The 27,840-nt window shown below is 36.2% G+C and overlaps 1 protein-coding gene across 4 annotated transcripts in view; it reads left to right on the top strand.

The window, feature by feature from the left end:
* Positions 1-27,840, top strand: part of LOC149801544 (alpha-galactosidase MYORG-like) — a 90,367-nt gene that overhangs the window by 46,513 nt on the left and 16,014 nt on the right. For 2 of the 4 annotated variants that reach the window (XR_016420679.1, XM_089955740.1), the window contains exons 1-2: positions 21,836-21,877; positions 26,143-26,365. Coding sequence is in view for 3 of the 4 variants with exons in the window: in XM_089955740.1 (XP_089811866.1) it covers positions 21,840-21,877; positions 26,143-26,365 (261 nt within the window). In the remaining variant the exon portion in view is untranslated. Of the gene's footprint in view, positions 1-21,835; positions 21,878-26,142; positions 26,366-27,840 lie in introns of those variants that run through there. The other 2 variants (XM_089955741.1, XM_089955743.1) reach the window with 1 other exon arrangement.

Raw genomic sequence — 27,840 nt, forward strand, 5'->3', positions numbered from 1 at the left:
TGAGTGGGTAAACGTACAATCTTGTTCGGTTGATAGGTGGTCACTTTAAAGTTTCCATCCTCTCCCGATTGCAAGGCTTCTTTCAATACCCCAAAGTTGACCACTCGACTGGTACGATAATTCAGAGTCAATCCTTTCACTTTGCACGTCGTGTGCACTTCTTCTTGTTTGTCCCGGTATTCGTAGCCGTAATTTTTGGGACCGCCACTGACGAAACTTAGAATCTTGTCGTCGGGATGCTCGTCTGTCCAGGCTCCTAAACAATCTCCTTCGATGCTAGGGTGATGTTGAATCGGGTGATGGATGTAAATGCAACTGTCCGTGTCAAAGTACAGGACGCGTTCTTCTAACAGTTCTAAAGCTTCGTACAATTTTAAGCGAGCATGGGCTGTCACGTAAGCCGCAATGATGACATTTCCAAAAGGGTCGTCTTGTACAAAGTCCAGATCTTCTTCGTAATTGACCAAGATCAAATTCTCTCGAACGACGTCCACGTGTTTCATGTATTTGGTTTTGTCGTGAATCATCTGGAAGTAGCGGGAAGGTTCTGTCAAATATTCCGTCTTGGGTAAACACGGTCGTTGTGCCATTTTACCCCACAAGCAATTTAACATCACTTTGGCAAACGATCGCCTGCCTTCGTTTTTCTCGATGTGGTCTAAAGTGATGCCTTCTTGTTCGTAGTATTTCTCTTTGAATTGTATTTGGTCTTCGGGAGTGTGACACCAGGAAGGATAGCCGCTGGCTTCTTGTTTCAGTTTCAAAAAGGCATCCACGTAGTCGGTGAAAATGCCTTTCTGCGTGGGGTCACCCTTGCGGTATTATTGTGTCTTGGGAAAGTGGCAAATTTCGTACACTTCTAACAGTTGGTATCCCATGTCCAGAGCTTTGAACAATTCCACGTTGACCCAGGTTCCCGTCAAGGCACGTTCTTCCTGGCTGTGATGGCAAGGTTGGTCTTGGTTGCACGTTTCGGCACAAGTACGGCACAAGGGAAACATCAGTTTGCCTTGACAATGGTAAGGTAAGACGGGATGGTATAGGTTCGTGGGAGGCAAAACTTTGCACTTGATCAAGCCTTCGTATTGTCGAATGTTGACCAGGTCGATGTGTTCCGTCAGCAATTGCGAGTGCCCTACAGGAAAGCGACAATATTTGCACACGTAGGGATACAGCGAACACACGTCCAAGTATTTGATTTCTTCTCCTTTCTCTTCGTCGGCTTGGTACAGCAAACAGGTGGCATTGGTCCTTCCTCCGTACAAACTATCCCTCGGGTTCAGCGGATCCATGAACTGGTAACTTTCCACGAGGCGTTTAAACTCGGGATCGGTTTTCATACGGTGATCGTACTCGTGTTCCCACATTTCCACCACTTGGTATCCTTCCTGTTCCAACTTTAGGCGCCGCTGACAAGTGTCCTGGTACAAGTCTTCCATGGTTCGTTGCAAAAACTGATTTTTAGTGCCACGGTCAGGGTAACAGACGGGACATCCGTGAAATAAGCAACCGTTAAACTCGTACACGATCTTGGGGTTTTCTAAGTCCCAGCCATCGACCGAATACGTTCCGATGGTCTTTTCGCCCCCTCCGTTGCGGGCATGCTGAATCCACTTGTCTTCCTTGTCGCACAAGTAATGTAACCAACGTAGGGCTTTGACCGAGTATTGACGTTTGACATAGTGGGTCGTTTGAGGACTGATGACAGCCACGGTGTTTTCAGGCATGAATCGTTGTCGATACACTAAGGAACACGCTTTGGCAATGGTGCAAGCTTCTTTCAAAGGATCGACCCCTCCGTGTTCCATGAACAGTTCTCGAAATTTTCCACAGCAACGCCGTAAAATGTCCACGTCGGAACGACAATACTTTAGCATTTCTTCCTGAAAGTCGAAAGGGTCCGAGGCGTGAATCTGGTACCAAGCGTAGAAAGCTTCTCGTTGTTCGGTACGCATGTTGTCGGGGTCGTAATAGTGAGCCTCAGGTAAATGGGGTAGAACGGCATGTTGATTGGCTTCCGTATTGAAAAAGTGTGGAAAGTACCCTTTAGCCATTTCTGTCATTCCAAACGTTTTAGGCATTCGACTCAAAGGCATGGCCAAATAGCTCATCGAATCTTTAAACTGTACTTGTCCCACTTGCATGAAAATGATTTTGGCTCCGTTCAAAGTCACTTTAGGACGCTCGGTGCCTTGTTCCGTATAGTATCTGAGAAGAAACTGTCCATCGTATCCGGAGAAATTGTGAGCCATCACCGTGGCATGACGATGACAATCTCCGTAACGTTCGATGTCCTCTTGGCTCCACGTCTTGTCGACGGGGTCTAAGACCCATTGGGCAAAATCGGCTAACGTGTTAGGTCCCCGAAAGATTTTTTCACGCCCTCCAGGAATCTTACTGCAGTGAGAGCAATGACTGAAGATAGGTTCTTGAATGCACTTCTCGCACGCTCGATGAGCCACGCAGAAATTAGGAATGTGAATGCCGGTTTCTTGCATGCATTCGAAATCGAAAAAGATGAAATTGCCTTTCTTCTTGTGACCGTCCTCTTTCTCTGGTGGGGGTTGGTATTTTTGCACGTAACATTGGTGTTCCAAGTCCACGATGTGGTGACAAATGTGACATTTTTTCTTTCCTGAACATACGTGTGCCTTGGTATTATTGGTACGTATGACTTGTTCACACGTAGAGCACAATCTCAGCAGTTGACAAGCGCATTTCTTCTGTGAACCTTGCGTTTTCAGATGTTGTTGGTAACAGGTAGGGCTGACAAACGTGCGCAGACAAGTTGAACAAGGCACTGGTTCTTCGCCCAGACAGGGTGAAGAGGCCAAACATCCTGTGCATTTCGATCCACAATGCTTGTGTTGCTCTCGATTGTTATAACCATGGTCACATTTCTCACAGTAATAACTGTATCCCAGGAATCCTGTGATACTGGTAATGGTATCGAAATGTTCATCGTGATAATAGACATGAATGTATTTTCCGTCCTTAAAGTCTTGGCCTCGAAACAACAGAGGTCCGCGCACTTCTTGAGGGTGCACTTTCAAGGTGTAGCGTGGAGCTAGGGCATCTCGCAATTTTTGCATCTCAGGAATTCCGCAGGGTGTGTCTTTGGACAGTCCGGCTTGTTGCAACAGGAGTTCTGCTTCATTTCGTTGTTTGGCTCGGTCCGATTGTTGAATAGTTTTCCAGGTTGTTTTCCATTCTACCGTGTCGTTCTTGTTGGCATAGGTTCGTCCCACCACGATGGCACGGGCTAAACACATCTGGTCATGAGGGTTGCGAATTCGGACGAGACTCTTTTTGGTGATGCGAAGGTCGTCCACCAATAACATCTTTTTGCGTCCAGTCCCTTGAGGAGGAGAGACGTGGGTCATGTCCAGTGTGGCTTTACCATCGGTGATGTCAAACTGGTCATTGGATTGTTGCACGTGTTGAATCTTGTCCATGACTTTGGAAGCAGTCAATTCTGCAGGGGTGCTAAACTCGATCCAAACAGGGGATTTCAAACCGTCGTGTTGTATGGAAAGTCTCAAGCGGTCGTCTTCTTTGGGTTGACATTGTCGCTTGAGTGCAGTGAGCAAAGAATCCCACACCCCAGTGATGAACACTTCTGCTTTCTCTAACGGCACTTGAGCCTTGAAATCTTTAAACTTCACCGTGTATTTGTAAGCCGTGGTTCTAAATTTTCTAGAGGAGCGCTTTTCCGTCTCTCGAATGGAATAGTACTTTTCAGGGTTGACTAAGGGTGGTGAACTTGGTTCAGAGGCTTGGGATTCTGGTTCACTCATGTCCTCTTCAAAATCACTGGCATGAATTTGTGCCAAGATTTCAGCCCTGGTACGAGGCGATAGATCACGTTTCTGCCTCTTACTTTCTTCTTCTTTCTTCTCGAATGAATTAGATCGTTTCATCTTGAAAGCAGAAAGTCAAATGACTCAAGTTCAAACACCATGAGCTACTTTATAGTCATAGCAGACCAGCGTATATAAAAGGGTGTGTGTCTTGTCCTTTCACTATTCATTTCACTCTCAAGCCGAGCACAACGATGGAAGAGACTAACCAGATGGAACGTTTCGTCAGAGCTTTGCGAGGGGTCATTAGGAAATTCTCTTCAGACCAGCCTACGGACTACTCTCCTTCCTTTCGAGATAAAAGTCAAGATACTTGCTATATCTGTCAGAAGAAAGGGCATTGGTCTTCAGAGTGTCCAGACCGTCAAAAAAGAACAAAAACAGGGGATAAAAAAGACAAAAGTCAAGATACCTGTTATTATTGTAAAGAAAAAGGACATTGGTCTCCAGATTGCCCAAAAAAGAAACAAGAGGAGTCAGAAGAAAAGAGGGATTCTTCAGAAGAAGAGAGGGATTCTTCGGAAGAAGAGAGGGATTCTTCAGAGGAAGAAAGAAGACAATTCTATTTACAAGAGGCAAAGAAAAGAAGAAGGGAAGAAAATGAGGAAAAGAAGGTGAAGAAATTTAAAAAACAGAGAGACTAAACAAGGAGAAAGAAGAAGTCAATGAACTTTTTATTAAAGTGTTGTGATGTGAATTGTGAATTGGATTGTAAAAAATGGATAAAAGAATAAATGAATGATATAAGGTAAGTGTCTTTGAGTTTTGATTTTAAAATAAGAACGTACACTCACGCACTCATACACAGACACGTACCATAAGGGTAAAATGGGTGGGGTTTTTTTTGAGTTATTGGCAAATTGAAATTGTATTTCTTTTCGAGAAATGTGGGTGGCCCTGAAAAGGGCCTTTTTTCTTTATGGTGAGTTTAAGCAATCAACTTTAACTGCCTTAAGCCTTTGCCACGGCCAAGGCCTACTTCTGGACTGCGTAATGTTGATGATGATAATGATTGGGTTGAAATCACTAAGGGTGGTACGGTAGGCTTAGTCACAGGGTTGACGTGTTTAGCTCGGGAAGGTCGTATTCTCTTCGGTCGTAATAAAGAAGTCTGATACATTTGTTTCAGACTTCTTAACTCCGCTAAAATGTCCAACAGTACCGTGACCGTTTGATTTTCACCCTCTTGTTTCTTTGCTGCTACTTCTTCTTGCTGTTGCTGCTGTTGTTTTTTTCTTACCTCTTCTTCTTGCTGTTGCTGTAGGAGAAAAGCTTGTTCCGCTTCCTTTTGTCGTTGTATAAATTTCTCCAATTCTTCTTTCTGTCTCTGTCTAAAATTCTCCACTTGCGGTAATGAAGAAGGTAACGCAGGTTCCGGAACAAATTCTTGCGAGGAGAGAAAATCCACAAAATCCCAATTCACCTCTTCTGAAAGTAAGTCCGGGTTCCCTTGGGCAGTCTCCCCTGTTGGTGCAGCCCAATGGATCGTTTTCTGAGTTTCCGTCATGTTGAATCACTGTCGCATAGATTGACTGCACACAAGCGCTAGCGAATCTATATTGACTACGTGACGTCACAGACTGCTCTCTTCGGATTGGATGCGGGCTGACTGAATTCTGTAACGCGTGTTCGGATTGGTGAATGAACTCAATCTGTTTCAATCCTACCTCCGCCTATAAATAAGCGCAGTTCAGTGCATTGATTCACCTGTTCTCGTCGCTTCAAGATGTGGACTACAGTTGAGTCATCCACCCTTGTGTCTTCCATGATGTTTCGGACAGACTTGCTCATGTATGTCCGATCCAAGTGGACCGTTGTCCACAGGACAAACACCAGCCTGTGGATACGTAGGATCTACGTAGAAAGACAAGGATGCCTGAAAAGAGTGCTGATGTACAGACCAACAGTAAGACGCAGCCTAAGGACAAGAAGAAGACCAATGCGGTGCCATTTATGTTTATGAATACATTAACATAAACCCAAAGGCCCTTTTCAGGGCCAGCCATATTTCTCGAAAAGAGATAGTCTTTCCATTGCCTACCCCTTTTTTAAAAAAATTTTTAAAAATATAAAAAAAAATCCCATGTTCAATTCCCCTTGACGCTATAAAGGCCAACTTTAGTGAAAACCCTTGACGCTATAAAGGCCCACCCTGTTTAATTTCCTTTGACGCTAAAGTGCCCCACGATTTTTTCTTTCTCCATGTTAATTTCCCTTGACGGTAATCTAACCCACGATTTTTCTCCATGTTAAATTTCCCTTGACGGTAATCTTGCCCAAGGGGTCTTGTAATGCTAATTCCCATTGACGGTAAAGTGCCCCCCTTCACTACTTACTAGTTATACTGGTAGCCATTTATTGCCTATCATGTGCTGAAAAATTGCGTTAAACCCACAACAAAAGAATTAATTCGCAAGAAAAACATACGAATATTAGACAGAGAAGGATACATATTTAAGTATTTTACAAAGTGTTGTGTAAAATCTGAAGACTAATTTACAAAGATGACAGAAATAGAAAAAAATTAACGTGTTCACATGGGAAGTTATAAAATATTTTAATCCAAGGAATACATGCAATATCTTTGAGAACAAAATATTTAAAACAAAATTCGCGATCGCCATTACTTAGCGGGTAATTACAAATTAAGGAATGCAGTCTGAATATTTTAATATCCAAAATGCATACGATTGTTTATTCAATGCATGTCTGGTTATGACAGTGAGACATTGATTAAAATTATCCAGATGAACAGGTAAAAATCCTAACAAACGCCGAAGGCCTTTTTATTATTATTGACAGGTTCATCATAAACATCAAAAGAAATAATAGTCCGAAGGACAATCAGATTTTTTTTTTATTGATTGGAGCAAGCTTTAGAACAATTATGTTAAACTTTAATAATGAGGAATTTGCTGAATGTTCAAACGGTTCACAAATTAGAAAATAAATGTATTAGGAACGGCAATTACCCATATGAATACACGAATGCCAGTAAAAGGTTGAAGAAAACAGATGTACCTCCTAAAGTAAGGTTGTATTCATTACTTAGCAGCTTATCAATTTATTCATCATTGGTACTGTATTATAAAAAGGAAATCAAACTGCCCGTAGTATTAAGTGTAAAAAGTATTGAGAATTGGATAATTTATAAAGTTTTGCTTAGGCACTCTTATAAGGGATAATTTCTTACTTTATTGTAATAATCCATATCGCGAAGTTGTTTAATACTTTCCGGTTATACGACCAGTTGTAATTTGCTTGAAAGTGGCTTGATGTTTTGGTAGATAATTGTAACTTTTTATAACTTTATGCAACAAATAAATATTAGTATCTTACCGTAGCGGGAAGTGGTAAGTTCCCCGAGTAGAGATTTTAAATACTAATAAAATATGGTCTTGTGTATCTACATAACCTGAATTCATCTTCCTATTTTACTATATAGTGTAACACTATTGTTCAATGTGATTGTTTTTGAACATTTCCCGAAAAAAAGCTTTACTGTAACAGTGAATTGTTTGACCTGATACGAGTAAGCAAAGGCACATCATGGTGACCTGTAGCCCAAAATACGGCGCGAATGTTTGACATTAATCGGCATTATCATTAAAACGGCCCAGAGGATCTGCATAAAAGATTGCTGTTTATTTCCAGTCATTTAGTATATTCGTTCAAGGCATATGTGAACATAAGATTTAGGTTTCCTTTAACCATTTTGGTCTCAGGGCAAAATCAGCTAAATTGGGAAGCATGGATAGCATCACCACCATGTGGATTATCTTACTTACATTCCTCCAATCAAAATACACCAGAGTTAGTAAATCAATTTATAGGTTTCAAATTTAAATTTAGATAATTAAAAGAATATATAATCTTTAATAACTTTAATATTCCTTCTTATCATGACTGAATATTTATTGATAGAAACAATATCTATTTAATGTATAATGGACATGAAGATTACACAACTGTACAGCAAGGATTTGGAGAACTTACACAAGCTGATATGCTTAGCGCATATTCACGACATTATACTGTTGGAGCTAGAAGATTTAAATACTGGAGAAAGAAATAAAACTTCCACTGAAGAAATAAATTAATTTTATTCTCAGCTGATGACAAAATATGATGGACTTATTTTTCTAAAATTCAGCAATGGTCGAACAGGTGAAGGAATGTCTAAATAAAAATATAATGACTTACATGGTTTGAATTTTAAGTGGCAAGGTACAGTCTTTTACGCACTCTGTATCCACCTACAAGAGACCTCAAAAATATCGTTGAAATTTTCATTTTAGGCCAGCAAGTGTATGATTCGCACAAAAATATTGATTTCAAAAATATATTTCAGATTCAAAACTTATACTAAACCTTTCTATTGCTGCCGGTGTAATACTTCTAATTCCATGTGATATAGTCATGTAAATCTCTTGCGCAGTATGCTGTAACTACATTGACGCAATCATCTAATACGTTTAGCATAGAAGCTTATAATACCAATGACAAAATCATGTGATACATTTAGCATAGTAGCTTATAACAACAACAAAATCGTGTGATACATTTAATATAGTAGCTTATAATAACAATGTCAAAATCATGTGATACATTTAACACAGTAGTTTATAATAAATGTGACAAAATCATTTGATAGATTTAGCATAGTAGCTTAAAATAACAATGACAAAATTGTGATACATTTAACATAGTAGCTTATAATAAAAATAACAAATTCATGTGATACATTTAACACAGTAGTTTATAATAAATATGACAAAATCATTTGATACATTTAGCATAGTAGCTTATAATAACAATGACAAAATCGTGTGATACATTTAGCATAATAGCTTATAATAAGAAGGACAAAATCGTGTGATACATTTAACAAAGTAGCGTATAATAACAATGACAAAATCGTGTGATACGTTTTACATTGTATTTTGTAATAACAATGAAAAAGTCGTTAGATACATTTAATGTAGTAGCTGATAATAGCAATGACAAAATCATGTGATACATTTAACATAGTAGCTGATAATAACAATGACAAAATCATATGATACATTTAACATAGTAGCTCATAATCACAACGAAAAAATCTTGATACATTTAACATAGTAGCTTATAATAACAATGACGAAATCATGTGATACATTTAACATAGTGGCTTACAATAACAAGTACAAAATCATGTGATACATTTAGCAAAGTAGCTTATAATAACAAAGACAAAATCGTGTGATACATTTTACATTGTAGTTTATAATGACAATGAAAAAGTCGTTAGATACATTTAATATAGTAGCTTATAATAGCAATGACAAAATCGTGTGATACGTTTAACATAGTAGCTTATAATAACAATGACAAAATCGTGTGATACGTTTAACATAGTAGCTTATATTAACAATGACAAAAATCATGTGATTCATTATAAAACAATGACAAAATCATGTGATACATTTAGATTAATAGCTTATAATAACAGTAACAAAATCATGTGATACATTTAACAAAGTAGGCTGTAATATCAAGGGCAAAATCATCAATACATTTAGCGGTTATGGTTATACTACCATCTGACAAAATCATCTGATACATTTAGCATAAAAGACTATAATAACAATGACATATTATCTGATACATTTAGCATAGAAGGCCATAATAACGATGACATATCATCTGATACAGTTAGCAAAGAAGGCTATAATAACAATGAGATGTAGAAGGCTATAATAACAATGAGATATCATTTGACACATTTAGCATAGAAGGCTATAATGACAATGACATACCATCTGATACATTTAGCATAGAAGGCTATAATAACAATGATGTATCATCTGATTCATTTAGCATAGAAGGCTATAATAACAATTACATATAGAAGGCTATAATAACAATGCCATATCATCTGATACATTTAGCATAGAAGGTTATAATAACAATGAGATGTAGAAGGCTATAATAACAATGAGATATCATCTGACACATTTAGCATAGAAGGCCATAATAACAATGATATATCATCTAATACAATTAGTACAGAAGGCTATAATAACAATGAGATGTAGAAGGCTGTAATAACAATGACATCATCTGATACATTCAGCATAGAATGCTATTATAAGAATGACATATTATCTGATATATTTAGCATATAAGGCTATAATAATAATGACATATCATCTGAAATATTTAGCATAGAAGGCTATAATAACAATGACATATCATCTGATACATTCTACATAGAAGGCTATAATAACAATGACATATAGAAGGCTATAATAACAATGACATATCATCTGATACATTTAGCATAGAAGACTATAATAACAATGACATATTATCTGATACATTCAGCATAGAAGGCTATAATAACAATTACATATCATCTGATACATTGTTTCTGTGAATAAATACTGATATAAATACTGACTTTGAAAAAAAATATTTATTATATTTTAATTAACAAAAATTACACAAAAGATAAATGAAAGCGTTCAGATTTTGCAGATCGAATTAGTTCTAGCGAAGTATGTAGACAAGGCTGAATATATTTCTTCAGTTGATTCGTAATATTCCTGTAAAAAAATAAACAAAACTGTTTTAACAAGCCATATTATATTATGACTAATGGAACTGGTATGAATTACTTTTGTATACCGCTCCGGTGGCTTAGTGGTTAGAGCGTCCGCGTCGGATGCGGAAAGTCGTGGGTTCGATCCCCGGCCGAGTCATACCAAAGACTTACAAAAATGGTACTAACAGCTGCCTCGCCTGGCTCTCAGCATTAAGAGGTTAGTGTTAGGACTGGTCGGCCTGGTGTCAGGATATTGTGACTGGGTGTGACATCATGCTACATGGCTGCGGCATGATGCCCCAGTGCTAGACAACACTGTAAACTGCCACACTGCAAACATCGTAGCAATATGACTGTGAAATTGTTAAAGCTACGTTACAAAATCAAAATCACACACACTTTTTGTAAGTAGCAGCGTTCAAAATTGGTTGGATATCTATCTTTTTTTATAGTTTTTGTTATAGTCGATTTCAAACCTTTTATTTCAGTTTTAAAGAAGGGCCCCAAGGACCCGGTCTAAGGCACTCCCCTTTACAGATCAATGACATCTCATTTCTGTCCGCATGGCTTTCAGTCTCGGCTCAGCCAACGTGGGTATGTGAAAGAAAAAAAATGGCAGTAGCTTACCTTGGGTCCTTAGTTCTTCCGGGGGGTGGGTGGGTGCCTGGGTGGTGTCCCTGGTTCTTCCTGCATTAAACATACTGGCTGCATTTATTGCCTATTATGCACTGAAAAATGCTGTTAAATCAACACAGCAGCAAAGTTAAACAACAAACGAATAATCACAGCCTCTAGATTAAGAAGATATTCAGCAATCAAAGAAATAACCTGTTCAGCGGAATTTAGAACCCAGCTTGACACACGATGCTGGACAATACTGCTGCTTTTGTCCTAACAAGCTGAAAGAAATGGTTTGTGATCTGCAACCGATCTTTTTCAATGTTTTAAGAAATTTATCGGCAGTACTGACGTCACCATCATCTCCTACCCCAAGATGCTTAGATCATACAGGCAAACGTTTTGCATAAATTTGCTATGCATAAAGCAGGAGTTGCAGCAATCATATAGTTGCAAAAACGTCGTAATTGCTACACCCTTTCCTGATGCAGTTGCTTAACCTTTCATCTACTGGAATCATGTCTCATACTTTTGATTCAGTGTTATTAATTTTTCCTTCACAGTTTCTTTTCAAACCTGATAATTGGCCAACTGTTTGTGCCCTTTTACTTTCAGCATTTTGTAAGTTTTTTTTATTTTGTTTTGTTTACATTCATTTTCTGCAATATATTGTTTCCCTTTATCATGCATTTGTAACTCAAGTTCAAAAGATGATACGTCAACAGTATTAACATTTCCTCTTATCTGCCATTCTTTTTCTGGTGTATGTAATTTTGTATAATCTTTAAATACAATCTCAAGAACTAGCGGTTTGTTCGTTTTCTTCGTACATCTCTTTTTCGTAATAGCTGATCAAGTGCTTCCATTGCTATATCATCCAAATCTATAACTAAATGTCTTTGCTGAGCTTTTGGAGCAACTGAATTAAGAGCTTCCTCATACATTCTTCAAAGATCACTTTTCTCACTATCTCAGTGGCGTCGCTAGGGGGATGCGGGGGGTGCGGACCGCACCGGGTGACACCATCTCAGAAGGGTGACACCAAAATGAAAAATTGCAAATTTTACAGAGCACACACTGCTCGGTCTAGTCGGATTTCATAAGCGGATAACCGATCATAGTTAAATACATGACTAGCAGGCACAGCAGCGGCGTCGCTAGGGGAATGCGGGTGGTGCGGACTGCACCGGGTGACACCATCAGAGGGGGTGACACCAAAATGACATTACTAAGGATTCTGTATGGTCTGTTACGGAAGGAGGACCATGGGGGTGACACCATGAGCTACCGCACTGGGTGACACCAACCCGAGTGACGCCACTGCACTATCTTTATATATTTTTTTATGTATTTCCTTCTCGTACCAGTCATAAAGGCAGTTCAACTATACAAAGCAATAGAGTTTGGAGGAAACATACTTTTTAATTTATATTTTTTACGATCTAAATCCTTGGAGGTTATTTTTTTTATGAAGTTTTAAAATGAGGTTGAATTAATTTAGACTGATGATATATACAGCATGCTTACAATCCTCTTCGTACAAATGAATAGCATCTGTATACGCCGCTAATTAATTTAGTTATCAGCATAAGGCTTATTAATTTAAGCATCTTTATCATTGATTATAAAAGAAATAATCTTCATCGGAAACAGTATTTTCAGTTCTAGCAGAATCTGTCATTTTCTTAATATTCATATAGAACTAAAAATAACTGACATTTTTAAGTGATGGTGATGAAGATCTCAAAACAATTGTGAGCAAGAAGATGAATGCAAATATAAATTAAAAAATAATATTGCAAACAGAACAAACGAAAGAGATAAGTGATAAAATTTAACAGAAAAGGATATAGATAAAGTGCATGGAAAAACATTTTTGTAAATAGTAGTTGAGCAAAATAACAAAGTCATTGTCAGTGTACTTCTATCAGCATATCTGTTTAGTAAATTGATAATTAAACAATGTATAGACATACTGAAAAAATATTACACAACAACAAAAAGGAATATGACATTTTATTGGATTGTTTATCATTTGGATGAGAATTACATCTATTTGCTTTCATGGCATATTTGAAAAACATTTAAGAGTAAAAGACAAAATAAGAATGAGCAAAGCGAGAGAAGTTATGATAACAAGAGAGAGTTATTGACATTATTGGTTAATAAATGTGTACTGGATTTTTCATAATAAACGCACATTTTGTACTAACAGTTGGAGTAACTCTAACAGTACTTTTTGTATATCATAGAGTTAAATATTAACGGAAACACGTTACAAAACATAAAAGCAAACATAAACAACTTGCGATAGATAAAAAATTAGCAAGAAAACAAACTCTCGAAAGCATATCGAAGCCATTCGCACGTTCTGAAGCAATTAGATAAGTATATCTTTTTGGGAGCAAGATATATACATGTTCAAAAATCATGTAGGCAAAGCAAGAAAACTCTCACGTTTTAGTAAATAAATGTCAGTTAGTTAGAGAAACATGACAATTCATACTATTACCATACAGCGTTAATTTTTTCGATTCGTATACTGATTACAGCATGCTTTTAAAGAGGTTATATTAAGCGTCCATAGATTCACCAACAAACATAAGGTTTAGTTAAAGTTAATTATTCCAGTCACTTTATGATTATCTGATAGCGCAAAGTTTACTGCTAAAATAGCCAAGTAAATAAGTGACTCGGCTTATTGGACCTAAGACGTACAAGGTATTATGGATACAAATTAGGAACAAAAATACAAAGAGAGAAAAACTAGTGATTAAAGCGAACACGTTGATAAATCGTTACTTCTAAGAAACAAATTTTATAATGTTTTATATGGAGATAATGGTAGAAGGTAAATTCAAGAACGAAAATTATATATCTAATTGACAGCAGAGTTTTTAAATCGTCAATTTTATTACAGAGAAAGTATTTTTTAGTTGATTATTTACAATATTCAAAAGGATCGAAAACCATTCTATTCTATTTTTGACAAAAGTGAAACAAAATCTTATTAAATTCCAGATTGATTCTATAATTCTGAAATGCATGTGACAACAGTCAAAGAAGGAATATTTTGTATTAAAGTATTGATATTTAGTGCTTAAGGGACAACTCAAATGTTGTGGTAACTGGGAATGATAATTAGACATCGTATATATAAAAAACACAGCAACTCGAAAATACTAGATTTAATGTTCAAATATATATCCTTTACAATCGAGTAGTATTAAACCTGAACAACTTTTACATGTAGTGTGTGTGTGTGTGTGTGTGTGTGTGTGTGTGTGTGTGTGTGTGTGATTTGGATTTTTAACGTAGCTTTAACAATATTTCAGTCATATCACTACGATGTCTGCAGTGTGGCAATTTATAGTGATGACTAGCACTGAGGCATCATGCCGCAGACATGTAGCATGATGTCCCACCCAGTCACATTATCCTGACACCAGGCCGACTAGTCCTAACACGAACCTCATAATGCTGAGCGCCAAGGGAGGTAGCTGTTAGTACCATTTTTGTAAGTCTTTGGTATGACTCGGCCGGGGATCGAACCCACGAGCTCCACATCTATGGCGGTTACATGTAGCGGTTCCGAGATTAGTGCCTAATACATTTGTTTCACACTCTTATTTTTATTTAATTTTTTTTGGTTTGTTTGTTTGTTTCGTTCGATATGAATGTCTAAAAAGATACCAATCTAATATGATATTACGAAAGACAAAACCACTCCGGTTGCCTAGTGGTTAGAGCGTCCGCCTCGGATGCGGGAGGTCGTGGGTTCGTTTATATGCAGTAAGAATGGACTAACTGATGATGTTCAAATAATGTATACTATGCAGTAAGAATGGACTAACCGACGATGTTAGATACCGTATAATACGCAATAAGAATGGACTAACCGACGATGTTAGATACCGTATAATATGCAATAAGAATGGACTAACCGACGATGTTAGATAGTGTATAATATGCAAAAAGAATGGACTAACTGACGATGTTCATATAGTGTAGAACATGCAACAAGATTTTGGATTCACTGACGATGTTCAAATAGTGTATAATATGCAACAATAACGAATTAACTGACGATGTTCAAATAGTGTATAATATGCAACAATAACGAATTAACTGGCGATGTTCAGATAATGTATAGCATGCAGTAATATTTTGGATTCACTGACGATGTCAACACCATCGCGGCTGGAGGCCACGGCTGCTTATACGATTGCTCGTCGATGCGGCAGTGCTGACGACGGATTATTGGTCGTTAATAACAACTTGTATGACTGGGCGATGATGCAACAGATGCCCGTATATGAGTTTCATAGAATCGATCCTACGCACGTGGGTGTTCACAAGCACATCCGTGAGCACGGTAGCAACAGAGACCAGGGAAACTTCTTCGAGGTTGACCTGAAATACTTGGACGAGTTTAATAGCGACCACAATCAGTATCCGCTAGCCCCAGAAGCGTTGTCTGTTCAGTGCGAGTGGTTGTCCCAGTACCAGTGTGAACTCTTGGATGATCGGAGGAGTAAGTTCACCGAATGCAACAAGCTGGTTCAGAATCTGCACCGGAAATGAAACTGTGTTGTTAATGTGCGTAAGCTATAGTATGTATCTACGGTTGGGGTGCGTGTGTGTAAAGTTCATCGGGTATTACGATTTCGCCAAAGCGCGTGGACGACTCCCTACATTCAGATATATACTGATCTGCGAACCGCTGATAAAAACAAATTTGAAAAGGGCTTCCTCAATTTGAGAACAATGCGTGGTTTTGAAAAACTACGGAGAATTTGCGAAAATGAATTCGCCTCGACTTTATTCGGGATTTTGAACAAAAACTTCGGAGGCTCATTGTGGATCCGGCGTTCGTATTATATTCGATGACGAACTCTTTGCCGTACACAGCAGAAAACATCGCGGCTAAAGTCGTCGAGCCCCATTAAAGTTGCGTGTCTATGTTGGATCTGTCAAAACTGGTTATGTATGAATTTTAATACTATGATAGATTAAACTTCGTTACGGCAACAGCGTAAAGATGATGTACACAGAAACGGACTCGGTATTAATGCACATCAACATCAATGACGTCTATGCGAACAGAGTTTGAGACCAACGAATACCCAACTGACCAGTCGTTGTTCATCAACTTCAATAGAAATTCGTCGGAAAATTCAGAGACGCGTGTGTGGACAAGTCCAATGAGAATTTCGTGGGACTGCGACCCAAAATGCACTCGATATGGACTGTAACCAAACACAACAAGAAAGTCAAAGAAGTCACACGCATGGTTGCACAAAGGATTTCCGCCACTACATGTACGTTGAATGTCTTCGGCAATGACTCGAATTCACATGTTCAGTCTTATTCGGTCGCGGAAGCATCGTATGCGTGTGTATTGCTGCCCCAAAGTAAATTTGTCCCTGCTTGACACCAAGCGATCGGACTACAAAACGATCTCGGTGGAAATGATGTATCTGCTGGAGTGACTTGCAATTCGTCTTGCACGAAAGCTCCACTTGGTGGTTAGATTGCAGAGCGGTCTCGCGCTCGTTCGCCTGCGAGAACTAGCGAGTCGGCTGCCAAGACAAGACAAGACATGACCTTATTACACTCAGGTTGTAAAGGTTACAACATATAAGGAACATAAGAAAAAGAACATGAATATGTAGCGTGTGGCGATATTACAGGATGCTTGACAAGGTTTACAATATTTGGAGAAAAACAATCTAAGAATCTGCAAATATTCCAATGATTATATTTATAAATGTTAGTCCTGGAAGTGTAAAAATGAGGTATATAAATTTTCCTTTCATCGTGAAAAGAACATGACAGTAGATAATAATATTCTTCCCCTATTTCTTGAGACTGGCAAAGAGTGCAATATCTTTAATTATAGCCTACCTACCAGTTTCAACGTGAAACTTATGATTTGCAGTTCTAAACTTAATTCGTTTTAGATATATTTTTTTGATAATGAGAAATATATTTTTTTCTTCTTAATCCAAACTAGTTTTAAAGACCTTTAGAAGTAATGATGTTAGCTGCTCAAGCTTGTATGTATTGATCAATGAATGACCAAGACTGTTCTTACCTGACCGTGTCGACGAGTTTTGACCCGATCGTACGTACAATTTTATTATTCAACGCTGATATGACCGACTCGAGACGCATCACACATCTGAATATGAATTAACAATATTTGCGTTTATTGGTGCCGAAATAATCGTTCTACAAGTGTACGGTTAAATTGTTCCACAATGATTTGATCGCGATCTATGAAGTATTGTCCACTGCTTACCCGCAGAGTGTTTCGCCACCAACGCAGCAACAGCTTCGACAATTTTTTGCCCGTATCCACCTGTGGAAGTTTGACGTCCACGTGCAATGATACGCTTTAACCCGCCTGATAGACTTCTTAAATCCCGAGGCTTTAGTGACTCGACTTTCTTTTACCTGCTGAGAACATAGGCAACTATTAGTGCATGCTTGTATTTAAGTAAATGTTATGTGGGAGAAACATAATTCTGGTGAACTTCGTTGCGTGTACTCACATCAAATCACCAACGGAAATGTCTTTCTCGGGACAGTTAAATAAAGCTACCCAACGCTTGATTGGCCAACAACGCTACGACTATACCCTGGGTAACCTTTGCCACGTTCGCTAATTTTTCAACGACTACTTTACCCTTCCTATAACAACGCGGAATGTAGCATATCGTGGATAAGTTTTTGCTTCTGCTTTTGTTGTATCGAGGCCTTGCCTCAGAGTGTGATATTAGACTTCAATTCATCTGACGATTTTTTTTTTCGGTGATCTGTCCCAATCACTTACAAATCATGGACGATATCACCGCGGATATTTTTTTTCTCACGAACACACGCTTCTTTACTGCACGCCGGACGAAAGTAAGGTGGATGGCGGCTTGGGCATTGTATGTGGTTGAATCGTTCCACAATGGCCTGGTCGCGATTAAATGCAACGAACCCGAACATGGTGTTTTGTCAGCTTCGGCTCCGTGAAATTCTTTACGTAGATCCACCTGCAGAAGTCGTGGCCATGTTAACGATCCACGTGTGTAAATACTCGTGTGAACAGATGTATATCACGGATAGATTTGCATCCATGTTCTATGCTGAAGCATTACCTCCAAGTGCAATCTTAGGCTTCGTGCATGCTTTGACAATCCATCTGACGATTCTTTCTCCGACAGATGGTCCCACGATCACATTTACATCATGGATGAGGTGTACTTAAGCGTGTTGACATGTAGAAAGATCATCGGATATTTTGTACGCGAGATCCTGCCGGTAATCTCCGCTGTAACTTTATTAATGGAAGAACTGTGAGCGACCCTTAAAGTAAAAGATGCAAAAATATAATCGAAACGGAACAACAACTTCGAGATGAAATCACCAAGATTACTGCCGTAGTGGCGAAATACAAACGTGTGTGTGTGTGTGCGGGACTCGACGATGCTACAACTGCTGAACTGCTGATCTTCGAATTGCAACTGCGTCGGCTATCATAGGCACGCCAATCTCATTTGCAATGTGGGTCATATCAATAGTAATTGGTTCCGCAGATAATGCTAACAAAATAATTTCATTGCGGCTACAAACGAATAAGTATCTATTCTGAAATTCTCGCGACCTCCAAAATAGTCGAAATAAAATTGCAAAACTCTACAAGATAATCATTGAAGATACAATACTTAACATGGCGGCGTTCGAGATTGTGCTGGCCGAAACCTTTCGACGACTCCACGAACAAATACAAAGCAGGGGCGCTAGCGCGGTGACAAGACTGATTAAGGCAGTTAATTTGCATTGAACATAAATCAAGTAAACAACGATCGCTCTCAGGAATTTCGCGCCATTCATCAACTACCTATGGATGTTTTGGTTAACTTTTCTTTTTTGAATTATTGCTCTTTAGCAAAGCCCTTTACACAGACAACTGCTCTTAGAATCATAAAGTACACTTGCGCCGTCCGGAGAACTTTTTAAGTTCCGGTGTTTTTCAAAACCGATCACTTGCATATTACAAACTTCATGGAATATTTACTGACCTTCAAAGCTGATGAAATTTAATACGTTCAAGAACTACACAATTCTGACACTGAAGATTTTGCAACGGATATGCTCCAACGAGCATGGACAATTTTACGTTTCATAAAAGTAAATATTAGCACATTTTACGAAGAATTTTATTTGCTTCAAATTACAATCAATGCATATATTAGATTGACTTTAACAAGATATCACAAAAAACGTTAAAAGAGTCATGTGTGTGGAACTATTTTGTTAGACTCTAATATATAAGGCCTATACCTGTCCGCCAAATTGCTTGCGTAATGACCACATCCAAAATTGGATAGTAAATTTCTAGATAGCAGAGGTGCTTAATAAGCGGTTATTGTTCAGGGTGGGTGAGACCCATTGGAATCTTTCATGAGCTTAGTACGGACGTTTAAATACACGAGATATGGGTCCCTTTGCATAGATTACTAACATATTTGGTTTGGCTGTATGTTATTGGAATTGAATTCATGAGCATATATACTGCATAAACATTCACTTGTACTGTCGCGCGAGATTTTTGTTTCACTTAGCATTGACCTGTGTGGTAAAGTATATTTAGAGCAGTATATGTCATTAAACATTTTATCTTGATTTAAAGTCTTCGGTGTCATCGTTTACTTTCTACGTCAAATTTAACCTTTTAGATAGACTTCTTGATACAATTTTTACCAATAACATTTAAAGGGGAGAGTTTGTGCATTATTGTACCATTTCCGGCTTTGTATTAACGACAACGACAACGAGGACAACAAAACCAGTGGACCATCTCAGGAAATGCAGCTTCCAAGATTTTATCATGAGCAGTGCCTATTCAAACACTCGTAATAAAATTTAATTTTTTTTCAACCCATCTTTAAATATAATCTGGAGAGAAATTAGCCTTTATATCAATGTTTGATTAAAACGCGTGAATATTGATCTTTTTCACATATTCCAACCAATTAGTCTGTGTAGCAAATTTTCATTGCTATTCTTAAAGGTAGTTTATTAAGGATTCCCCCACCAGGATGTGATATTTACAGGCTTGTAATTTTTAGATGTGCATAAGATGTACCCTAAATTATCCTCAAAGTGAATTTAAAATGACAAGCGATTTGAACCATTTTCTGGTAAACAGTACTTGTTTAATTATATGACTGCATAAAGTCCAATTTATACCATAAATTTGATTTATATATATATATATATATATATATATATATATATATATATATATATATATATATATATATATATATATATATATATATATATGTATATATATATGTATATATATGTATATATATGTATATATATATGTATATATATGTGTGTATGTATATATATATATGTATACATGTATATGTATATATATATGTATATGTATACATGTATATGTATATATGTATATATGTGTGTATATATATATATATATATATATATATATATATATATATATATATATATATATATATATATATATATATATATATAGATATTTGTATTGTAAACAAGACAATTGAATTGAATGTATGGTATCATATGTTAGAATTTGTATACTGTTACGTATAGGGGCTTATATTTAAGTAACAAAGCAAACCCAACAAGAATTCAATTTCCAAAATTTAAATGTATTTAAATAAAATATATCAAACAAAGTGAAAGAATTAAAAATAAGTTACAGTATATGAAATTCCTAGAAAATGATTATAAATTGTAGTGTTTCACGCTATTCTGAAAACTGTCCAAAAGTATTCCGAATGAAGGTTCTAATATGTTTATGGGCTAACGTGCTAGCACCAATGAAGAATCACCGCTTTAAATCCAAATGTTTTGACTTCAACGGTAATCCAGTAAAAGTAGAATATCACTAAAGTCCTTGAAAATTTCGCATAATCCAATACAATTATTTACATATACAAGTCCTTGAATAAATTCACATCATCAAATAGGTACTAACTGTTTAAAAATAAAGATTTTCCACACTGCTAAAACCCAGCTAATAAATATTATAAATAACTCACTATTTTTTCTCAACGACTCTTACAGAACTGGCTTAGACAGAAGACTATAATATGCGGTGCGTTTATCCTCTTTATGTGGTCTCTATTTTCGCACCAAATCAACAGAATCTGCTTCACTAAAAGAATATCGAACAATTAAATCGTATCATTTTTAAATAACGTTCAACAGTCACATTATGACTTTCTACAAAAATCAACAATTAGGGTGCGCATGATAGTTCTACAGCACAATTGCACAAATGTACTCCTATTTTCACATGATGTTTAAGTGGCTTCCATTCAAATTAATAAATACCCACATTTCTCTTTCTCTGGGTTACGGCTGCCAAACAAGAGGTCGCAGGTCCGAAACTCGCTGCGGCATCCCAATTTTTTATTACTTTATTTGTATTCTTATGTTCAACTTTTATTTTCAACCCAATTTTTTATTTATTTGTTTTGGTTACTTTTTATTTATATCTTGAAACTTTGTTTTATTACTCCAGTCCTATGACTGGCAATAGCTAGTATTGTTAGAAAAGTTTATAACACTGAAGATTTTTTTTTTTAATTTTAAAATTAAAAAAAAATGTATTGTGTTATTCCTTGGTGTCTCATTGGATATCGATTAGTGGCGATAAGCGAATGCAAGGAATATAACTCTCGTCCTTTTAGAGTTATAGTTCTTGAGCATAATCAGCAACAATGGAGTCGGCAGAAGAATCGGAGTCTAACGTAGTGGGGTACATATAAACGTTTTGCCTTGTAAACAAAAAACAAACAAACGCCCCAGACATTAATTTTGAATTCATTTAATTTTGTTCTTGAAAGATCACATATTCAGTAGCGAAGATGTAATTTTTAGCTAATCGAGATTTCCTATCTGTCTGATCCATTGTAAATTGTACATTGACGTATAATGTAGCCTAGTCCGATAAATCAATCCCACAAATCTGTGTTGATACTGATGGACGAAGTTGTCAATATCATCGCAGGTGAAGGGCTGATTTATCGGCCTAAGTGTAGCCCGGAACGCTGTATTATCGTGGTACTTAATGTTGTTATCGGTACATATTAAAACTTTTGATATTGCTGCTTGCTTATAATTTTTAAAGTTTCTATGACTTTCTCTTTTTCTGTTCCTATAAAAAAAATCTTTGTCAGTCGAAGCGCATAAATGTAAATAAAACAGCAAATGGGGGCTGACCCAGATTAACGTACCATGGGGGAAAAACTATTATCACGGTATTTACCTAACTTCGGTATACTAGCACGCATATATTATAATGAACATAAATTGCAACTTACCTATAAGAAGGAATGTTCACGCTGGCACAGGTATAATATTTTCACAAAAATACGAATGGATCCAATGATAAAAAAGAACACACTAAGTGCAAACCGATGTTTAACAACATTACAAAGTAAAAACAAATATTTAACTTTATAATGAATTTTAAATGCATTGTGGGCAAAGAAACACAACTAGATCAATTTATTATTGATATTATTATTATTGAAATATTACTGATTTCAAGAAAGTTAACTGTTACTGTAATCTTATTTATGTATGAGAAGTATGATCATAAACAAAATTTTGTACAAATTTTTATCCATATTGGCAAATTTTTATCCATTTGTAAGGAGATGTACGTCAACATCGGTATATGACCTAAAATCATCAAGCGTTGGATGATACACTGAGTATATTTCATTATCAAATCAGGCAGAATTTTGTATATGATGATCAACAATATTTTGCATGCACTTTACAAAAACCTGATGTTCATTATTTTACAATGTAAACTTGTTAAAAAAATGTTGACATTTTAGAGGAATTTGTGCTATAAGTTATTTGCATCCTTACTGGCTATAGCTTTACATTTGTAAACAACCGCTAGATGGCACATGTTTAAAATTAATTGGAAAATCACATTTGCTGCGATAATATAGAGGCCACAATAATACAGCATTGGAGTGTGCTGTACCCTGCCTTCTTTGCATGTACAAAAAATAAACAATATGCAAGATACATACTGCTACAACAGATACAAATAAATTTTATGGAGCTGAAATAACAGTGACAAAATTCTCAGAATCAATAAAAGTGTCCAGTACAGTGTAGATTTTGTAAACAAATATCAGGGAGTCTTCAATTCTGAAGCACCTGAATACTTATCTTTGCCTTTTCAGAAATATCTTCTTCCATAGTGATACCTGTCATTTCATATGAATCATTATTCAGTTTAGCAAATGGGGTATATCCAATTACATTAATGTATACCCCCATACTCTTGTCAGCATGATTTAAACCAGACGACCTTTGTCAAAAACTTAGTGTATTTTGTCACTTCTTTTGACAATTTACTGGAATCTACTTCTCCATGTGACATCTCTCAAAGTATATGCACTGATAAAACAAATATATTGCAGAGCAGCATCACTAGCACATATAAATCGCAAGTTAATTGAAAAAAAATCACATAAAACGATTTTACATTCCTAAAGATTTTGTTATATTTATCACAAATTTGTTTTGGGAGTGATTTTGTCTCGTGTGAAAAGAATCTATTTAGCAAAAATTATGATGGTATTAGAATAAAATTATTTAGATATAAGCAGAAAATATAACACTTAGATCATGAAGTATTTTAAAAAGAAAGATATTGGCAATGTGGCTATGAGGAACATTAATCCTTGTATGTACCATTTTGGAACTTAAAAAGAGTTGCATCCTTTGTAATGCTTTTCTATAGAACTGCAAATAATATAAATGACATAATATTACATAAGAAGTTTTTGTTTTTTCGGTTTATTATCATCCTTACCATTATCAACATATTAAGAAAATTAAATTGGTCAAAAAGAACTTAAATATCAAGATTCTTTTAAATGATGATTGAAAATTGACTTTACACAAAGCCGGAAAAAGCCACACAAAGCCACACAAACTCAGATTAAAAAGGAGTGTTTATATTGTTCATTATTTTGATGAATCAATTAACTTAGCCGAAAGACTAGTTTTCAACATATTTATGCAGATTTAAATGACCGACAATTAGGCGACAAAGTTCGAATTCCAAACAGTCATAATGTATTGATAAAGTATGGCACAATCATGTTGGAAATGTTTGTTATTATTTTATAAATTGTTCTTTCGACTGATTATCGAAAGAAAATTAGATTTTCTAATATATGTTATAATTCGCAAAATACAGTTGAGCTGAACTTCATTAGTTTAATGTTGATACACTTTATTTCATGTTTTAATAATTGTTCTTGACAAGACTTTGAACAATAAGCTTTGTACATATTTATAACTTTTTAGTTATTGTCGAGACATTCCATATTTGATAGAAATCTGAAATTGATTATAAAGAAATTATGAGATACTTTCTGTTGTTCGTTGTTTTGTAATGTTGTGTTAATAAATATATGCTGAGAATTATTATATACCAGTATGTTCTGTGAAGACTAAATACATGTGTGTTTTTCATAATAATGTCTTTGTTTTGATGTTTTAGCCTTGATTAGTGGCATTTCATATACTCTTTGCTTTTAACATGCAACAACTGAAAATTGGTCGATTTAAGATGTCATGTGATAATTTCCTTTCTTGCATTGTTTGTAATTCCTTTCAACTCTCATTTTTGATCTATGTAATAATATAAAAGATTAATTTCTTTGTAACGTCTAGAAATTAAATATTTTTAACTGAGTTTGAGTTTCATTTAATTAAATCTAATTTTGTATTCTGTTTCTTACTGCTCTTCTTATTGGTTTCTTAAGATTTAATTTCACTTTTAAATTTTTTTAGATACATGTATTTTATTTGTCACCCATCTGTCTGTCGTGGAAATGACAATAAGCAGGAAATGCTTATGTGGAAATGCCTGATGTGGCAATGCCAGTTGCAGAAACACAGGCATACCATATTTCATGCTATTAGTCTTACAAGATAGGACTTGCAATGAAAAATGTATCACTACTATGCCCACCCACCCCACAAAAAAAGAAAAGAAATAAATATTAGAGATAGCTTATCCATTTATTTCTTATCTATTTTAACAAGATTTATAAAGCTTTCTAAAAATATTAGCTCTAACATAACACAAAGCCAAATTTTAACTGTAGGTATTTACAAAATGCCACTTTATTGATTATCATTGCCTGAACATGAATGGAGATCATGTAATTATAAAGAATTCATGAGATGGATAGTTGATAAAGCTGCATTTAAAGTCCATAAACAAGATACCCAGCAGTGTCATGTATTATTCAGGCATTCAGTAATGTTGATACATGCATTATTAATTATTATGCTCATTTCAGGTTGATTTTCCAAGGTCTGTTAAATCTCTCCATCATAAGTCTTTAATTTTGTCTCACCATAACCAATACAGCCTGGTACACTTGAGCTCTTCTTTCTTATATTGGTGAGATTATCTTATGTAGTATATATGGTATTCAGGACTTGGACCAATACCAGTCTAGGCTGAGCTGAAAGTGAATATGTATCCTTTGTTATTTAATGCCTAATAAGGTTGCAAAATATATATCTTTAGTTGTCAGCACTTAGTATCTTTTGGAGCTCTGTGGTTCAGCACACATATACTTTTAACATATGATTATTATGAATGCTAGTGGCAACAGATAGACTGGCTTGGAATTTGTCTCAACCTTTTATTCTGTTTCACTGCTAGTTTACATGGTAATAGTGACTAGGCAGGAAATGAGACATGAATTGTGATTGTTTTCTTCATTAAATATTGTAAATCAGTTAATAGGCACAATTAACTGTCTGTGATTGCATTTTTGAATGGTTTATGTTAGAAGTTTATTATTTTGGGCATAAGGGTAGAAGAAAGGGACATTTGTAAATCATTTTGTGGTGGAATTATAGATGTTCAGGAGAAAAGACGGGTTTAATACATGCCAGTATGTTCATAAATGGAGACCCTAATGTTGTATTCCTTTGTTCATTTTTTTGTACACTTTACTATTGCAGGGAGAAAGAAAATGATAAACTCTTGAGACGGAGCATTAATCAGCGGTTTGCTGCACATAAGTACATGGATTCCCCACAACGACAGACCTCAAAAGACATCAGTGTGCAGCCATTGGAAGCAAGCCAGGCACAGCAAACAGAGAACAGTTACACAATAGACACTCAGGCTTCTTCTGAGTTCAAAGCTCACAGAGCTGAAGCCAAATATCTAAAGCATATTGAGGTAAATTTATATAACTAATATTGCATGTAAATCAACCATGAGGATTTCAATTTCAGGATGCAAGCTCCTGACCGTGGTAGGCCAAAATCCTCCAAGGACAAAAGCCACTCAGGAGGACCTCAGAAGTCCCCCCCATTTACATTTCTTGAAATAAATAATTGTTTTAATTGTTAGCTGTGAATCACAGCAATTTTCACACTTGATCACTGTGTTTGATCAGAATAAGAAAATGTTTATGAATTTTTTTTCTAATTAATGTAATTGTTAAAATAGAATATATTATTACATGCTTGATATTTTTAATAATATAATTCTACTCAAAGGCATGTTTAAACAGTTAAATGTTTACAATTGCAGATATCCAAACAGAAGTGGGTAATTCACTTGCTCGTTTGTGTAGTGATACTAATTTGAAATGTGACAAGATTACATCATATGCTGTGCAATTAAAAGTGTTAATTTGTAGGATTTTGTGGTTTTAGTTAGGTATTAAAATGAATGGATGAATGTAATTCAATATTATGCATGTTGGATTATTCAGTGTAATAATAATTTATAGCCTAGACATCATATTTGGTTAATTTATTATCATTAAGATTATGAATGACTTCAATTGTAAGGAAGAGACTTCATATTGATTATGTCATCATCTTTTGAGAGAAGTTTTGTCGAGATATAGACAGATAGGTAAAATCAGCATGATATTTAGTTTACTTATGATTTGTTCTTAAAATACTACATAAACCTGCTTAGAAAAATGACCATTTTGTATGTAAGCTAGGTGCACTAGAGGACCTTCTGTTAGGTTTAAAGTTGGAGAGTAAGTTGCCAAAGGAGGCAGAGGGCTTGGGGGGACCTTCTCCAATGAGGATACATATTATTTTCTTCAAAGTATCCACATGTAAAGTAAAATTAGTCAAGTAAATCACTCCGCTCCCCGCTAATAAGGAAATCCCTGGAGCTATATCAGGATTACTTTGGCCTCTCATTTGCTAGAAAACTATGGTTAGATGCCATTTCAAGTAGTCCATAATTATTTGCATCAAAGAGGAAACCAACTTCATACTTCATGCTTATTGTCATCAAATAGCCACAATTATTTTGAGCCTTATCAGGGTCTGTTCTGTTGTGCCACAATTATTTTGAACCTTACTTGGGTCTATCCTGGGGTGCGACAAGAATTTTGAACCTTATCAAGGTCTGTTCTTGGGTGGCACAAGATGTTTGAACCTTATCAGGGTCTGTTCTGGGGTGCTACAAGTACTTTGAACCCTATCAGGGTCTGTTCTGGGGTGCTACAAGTACTTTGAACCCTATCAGGGTCAATCCTGGGGTGCCACAAGAATTTTGAACCTTATCAAGGTCTGTTCTTGGGTGGCACAAGATGTTTGAACCTTATCAGGGTCTGTTCTGGGGTGCTGCAAGTACTTTGAACCCTATCAGGGTCTGTTCTGGGGTGCTACAAGTACTTTGAA

This window comes from Sinohyriopsis cumingii, chromosome 4 (assembly GCF_028554795.1).
Source record: "Sinohyriopsis cumingii isolate HCF-2022 chromosome 4, ASM2855479v2, whole genome shotgun sequence".
Classification (NCBI taxonomy): domain Eukaryota; kingdom Metazoa; phylum Mollusca; class Bivalvia; order Unionida; family Unionidae; genus Sinohyriopsis; species Sinohyriopsis cumingii.